Genomic DNA, 5274 nt, shown 5'->3' with positions numbered 1-5274 from the left:
ATGTAAACGAGAAGAATCTCTAACAAAACAGTCAATATTTGTAGAATATAGTCTTCTCTAGAAGAAAGCATTTGAGTTTTGCTGGAGCTCGTTGGTAGATGAACACAACACTTTACTAAAATCGACCAGAAGACACGTAAAATTGGACAAATTTGTGTCTGGAACCCCATGACTACTGGATTTATTATGTAAACATTGGATTGCGTCATCAGTGCGGAATTTCTGCCGCTGAGTCGCAGACGTTCCTCCTCGCGAAACGTCCCCGACGGCGAAGAGCGAGGAGAAACGGATGTTTTCGCAGGCTATTCAGTCGATGGCTTCAGACGGGAAAGGTTGCAGAGATTTGCGACCTTTGATTCGCTCTCGGTGCAAAGGCGTCTTGAAGCAAGATAACGAGTGGAAAGGAAAACTATCGTGTGTTACTTAGGCGGAATTTGGAGGCGATTGGAGTGGTTGGAGCGAATTTACGGCCGTTTTCCTTCGGTGGATCAGCCTGGCCGCTTCGCTGGAGTGCCCAACCTTGGTAAAACTTTATATATAGAGAAAACTGTTTGCATAAAAACCCATAAAACGGCCATAAATCTGCCTGTGGACCACACAGGAGAGACGTAACACACATTTAAGTAAGGTGAGCTGTTTTTTTTTTTATTGAAATCCTTTCATTTTCGTAGGTTACAGAAACGATAGGTTTTTTTCCCATACAAATCCTTATATTATGAATGTTACGCAACAATGCCGATGCTCGCCGATGCTCATATTTCGAGCTTAGGCTACCTGTGCGATTACAAGCACTTTACACCGAACCATACGATATCTTTTGAAAACGTTCTTATAATGATACACAGTTTAAATAGAGGTTTCGCCGTACGCAACCCTTACGTTCAAAATATGCCATAATCATATTTATCTATATCGCAACCACCCTTCCGCCTCAACTGCTACCCGTAAGCTCCGATTACTCCTAGTTGTACGTGATAACAGGGAGTCAGCTTAACGACGGTAACGGGCATAAGACTTACACTTAAACTTTGTCGGTCAGTGGCCAAAGCGCATTCAAGCACCAGTTCACGTTGAAGATGTCCAAGTTTTGTCAGTTCCATTCAGAGCTAGACCCCTGTCTCCCCTTTTTTTCTTAAATAATAAACTTTTCACCGCCACCGACACTGCACCGACGGCAAAAGTTACAGCCGATCGCACGAGTCGCCTCTGTTTACTGTGAACTTGACCTATCAAAGCATCATGCGATCGTGTTACAAACCTGGTAAAAGTTTGCCTATTATGCTCGGTGGGAACGAACAGCAGGTTTCCGAAGCATTGGATAATATTTTACCAGGTTTATAAGACGATCGCTATCGAATGACGGTTTGCCACGGGGGCCCACACAATCTGTTTGTGTAGCCGATTGTTGCCCCCGCAAGGATTTCGCCCAGAAGGCGAAATCCCGAGGAGGCACTCTAGTAACTCGCGCTTATATTAAGGAAAGTACTTACAGTTGAAATATACAGTCAATAAAGAAAAAATCTCGATTTGCTTGAACAGGGGCCGCGAGGAATCGGTAGGTAATGATGACGTTTCTATTGTTTGCGCCCGCAAGTACGAAATGGTTAGGATGACGTAAAGAGAGAACATCCCCAAGGGACCGCTTAGGTAGATTTTGTGACATTTATTGTGCAGTCATCGACACTCTTTTGCGTTACGTGTTATCAGTGACATTCTGTGGAGCAGTTGTTTCAGTGAAAGTTATGGACCAAAATTTTAACGACACTCGCTAGGTGCTATCACTTAGTGCTGTGATAATATAGGTGTATCAGACCGGTCGAGACATTTCATCTTGACCAATGGTTCCTTTAAACAATAAGTTGGAATCTTGCTGAATGCAAAAATTGTTACAGCACATAAAAATTATCTTACGGCCGAAATTTGAGAGGAAACGCATTTAAGGGAGATATCTTATGGCACTTTGATTTTTCAACAAAATAGTATGATTTGTATTGGCCGCCATGTTGGAGGGCGTACTCTTGCCCTCCAACATGGCGGCCAAAACTACTTTTTGCTTATATCTTGTTAAACGTTTGATAGTTACGCTCAGATGTGCTGTAAACGTTACCACATCATCTTTTCAACATTTTCCTTGACGTTTAAGTGCAAAATTTGTGTTCAGAAAGAGATAATTCTTAATTTTAAAATCACATTTTGATCACGTGACTATTTACGACCTTACTTATTTTAAGAAAATGGTGCGGGTTTGAAAAGCCAAATCCCTATTATTTTGTTTAAGATATGACCCACTAATCGTTTTTCGAAGGCAAAATCATATAACTTTCAGTTTCATAAAAACGATGTCACATGACCTCTTAGTGCAAGTGGCCTATTCTGTTCAAGAATATTAAAGTGCTTAATTGTTAATTGTCCAACGTGAAGCACGGAACAAAATATCAGTCGAAGCAGGAAAAGGTGTTTTCCACATGATTCCTGGTCATGTCCTTGAGAAAAATACTAGAAACCTTTATACGTTTTTTTCCTTCCTTTTTCAACAGAAAATACGTCCACACGGTCGCTTGTACGGTCGTCCTTGCATTGTTGGACCCGCATTTTGTATTCAACGCTTATCCGGGCCGCATTGCTACTTGTCCTCTTTCCAGCTGTTCTAACAAAAACGATGGTCCACGCGGTCGCTTTAACTGTATTTCTACCGTTTCTTGTAAAGGATCCGTTTGTGTAGAAGTTTTAACCAATTTCTATGGTAGGTTCTTCGTTGAAGAAGGACACACCGTCCCTCCACTAAGGCAGCCATTTTTTTCATTTATTGACACCGCCTCGCTTTGGCGCGCGGAATCTTCCGGAAGTCAACCATTTTACCGGAAACTGTTTCCGCATGGTCCGCATAGTTCTAAAAATTAAGATATTCCAAAGGCTTGACTGGGAGAGTCCCTCTCTGTTTTTTTATGGCTCTTGGCCAGCCTAAATTTTGTGAGTGCCTCGGAAGAAAGTGTTTAATTCCCTTTGAACACAGCGCTTAAAGTAAATTGAGATAAACCTATTACGGAATTTCCTAGCGCTCAAAGACTCAAATCTGGGAACAGTCGTTCTTTGATATTCGGTGTGTTGATAGTTGGGCCAGGTTTGAAGTAGAAAATCGGTCCTGAGTGCGTTTTATATTTGTATCGGTATGTTACTCATTAGCTTGTCATGCTGGTGTAAAGGTAAGTATTCCGGGAAGTATTCATTAGGTTTTCGCGAGCAATCTCATCACGGGGACTACAATTTTCTTTCATGCTGTGGATCGCTGTCGATCATGAAGACGATCCAATCCAGGACACTAAGCGTCCCGTCCAACAATCAATAGCAGAGTTGTTTTCAGTTGATAATTTTCCCAATGTAGTTCACCACTTTTTCCAATCAGTTTTACTTGCCTCAAAAGGTGAATGATGCTACAAGGTGAACAAACTGAATTACAATTATTGTAATTTGCCCGAGGAGGGTGTTAGAAATTATTGCGTCATTGTGGCGGGAAAACTCGTCACGTGATCTGAAAACTGAGCTTTTTGCAAGAGTCTTAGAACTGTGTAGTCGTTCGGAGTCGTGGAGCTGATCGAGTGTGTGGATTGAGTGTAGATCATCGAATTTTTACGTGAATTGATGTCGATGAATCCTTTAAGTGTAGAACAGAGTACAGAATTCTAAAATATGAACATGTGAAGAAATAAGCTTTAATGGAGTGAAGAATTAAAACTACAGAGAACTGATTATATATACAACATTTGGTTACCGAGGGGTATGAAACAGCGAGTCGAACAGTTGTACACAGTCAGTGTTTATATTAGAAACATACAGTGTGCGAATAATTATTTTTGAGGTATTACTGTCTACCCATTGTAATTTTAAATAGCTTTCAAGGCTCGTTGATTGATTAAAATCTTTGGGCATTCATTGTTTGCATTATGTTTGTGTTAATTTACATTAGCCCACCTCTTTACTAAAACTTGTGCATCAACTAATATGAACAACCTTGGGGCAGCACTTCAATTCTGGTATGGAAACTCTAGTAGTATCTAGTAGTATGGATTATCTGATGATTTAAATGGTTCTTGAAGGGTGTCTGGGAAGGCTATTTTTCGGGGCACGCACGTAGTAGTAGCGGCAGGCCTTGGAATACTGCTAACAAACAGCCCAAGTTGAGATTTCATGTCAGAAATAGGCCTTGCATGTACAGGCAGCAATGAAGCAAGTGGACAAATTAAGTAAAAGTAATGCTTAATTTTATTGTTTCTACCGAAGCGTTTATTTTTTCAGATCTGACTCACTGACTCATGACTCGTTGACTCATTTGACTCATAAAACATCCGTTCTCATAAAATACAACGGAAGAAAATTGTTTATTGTCAATATGATACTCATGTATTTTAAATTTTTTCAGATATTTAGATATTACAGCTAAATAAAAAGACAGATACTTGTTTGTTATCAATCTGATACACTTTTGACTATATTAGACATGTTTTATTCTTACAATTGAATTGAATGTTCAGTCATTTCGTTGAGCAAATCTTACTAAAACCTTCCCGCCATTTTGGTTTGCCTCCTGCGCCACGATCCAATAAAACCACAAACTTCCGTCCAGCGGCTTGCGCATACTCGCAACGTTACCACTTGCTGTTACTAAAACCTATCGCGTGACATACGAGGCCTATTTGAAATTCATGATGAATGCATGATTAAGACCGTGACATGTTTTATGTAGATCTTAATAATGGAGGACAGAGAGGAAATTTGGAGGAGGGCTTCAACCAACGTTCTCGTTGCTCCTGTAGAAAATTTCAGACAAATTCGACAGCAGTATCCTGGAGAGATGTCTGGACACATAGCTGATGATGAAAGTTTACAGTATCATGACGATCTAGATGAACCCAATGGCTATGGCTTTGATGATAAAATTATAGCGAGAGGAAAACACCATTCAGCCGCTGAACTCCAAAAAGGATTGACGGTTTTCACAGCCGCAGTTTTCATCATCGGTGAAATGGCTGGCAGTGGAGTCTTAGCCCTACCAGCTGCCATCGTAGGAGCGGGTTGGACGGGATTCGGTTTGCTCATTCTTTGTTGCTTTGCTTCGGGCTATTGTGGTACGGTGCTTGGAAGATCCTGGGCGATTCTTCGGGAAAGACATGATGAGTATAAAGGCCATGTACGGTATCCTTACCCAGCTATCGGAGAGAAGGCTTATGGAAGATGGGCTTCCTTAGCTGTAACCATTTGCATCAACATCACACTGAT

General features: G+C 40.9%; 1 protein-coding gene across 1 annotated transcript in view; it reads left to right on the top strand.

Moving 5' to 3' along the window:
• Nucleotides 1-4722: 4722 nt before the first annotated feature.
• LOC140933630 (uncharacterized) overlaps nucleotides 4723-5274 on the top strand; it is a 15993-nt gene continuing 15441 nt past the window's right edge. Inside the window, exon 1 of the mRNA XM_073383236.1 lies at nucleotides 4723-5274. This exon is cut by the window's right edge and continues 2 nt beyond it. Within this exon, the coding sequence (XP_073239337.1) occupies nucleotides 4751-5274 (524 nt within the window). The 5' untranslated portion in view covers nucleotides 4723-4750.

This window comes from Porites lutea, chromosome 4 (assembly GCF_958299795.1).
Source record: "Porites lutea chromosome 4, jaPorLute2.1, whole genome shotgun sequence".
Classification (NCBI taxonomy): domain Eukaryota; kingdom Metazoa; phylum Cnidaria; class Anthozoa; order Scleractinia; family Poritidae; genus Porites; species Porites lutea.
The sequence above is the reverse complement of the archived record's forward strand: the minus strand, read 5'-3'. Positions and strand labels throughout refer to the sequence as shown.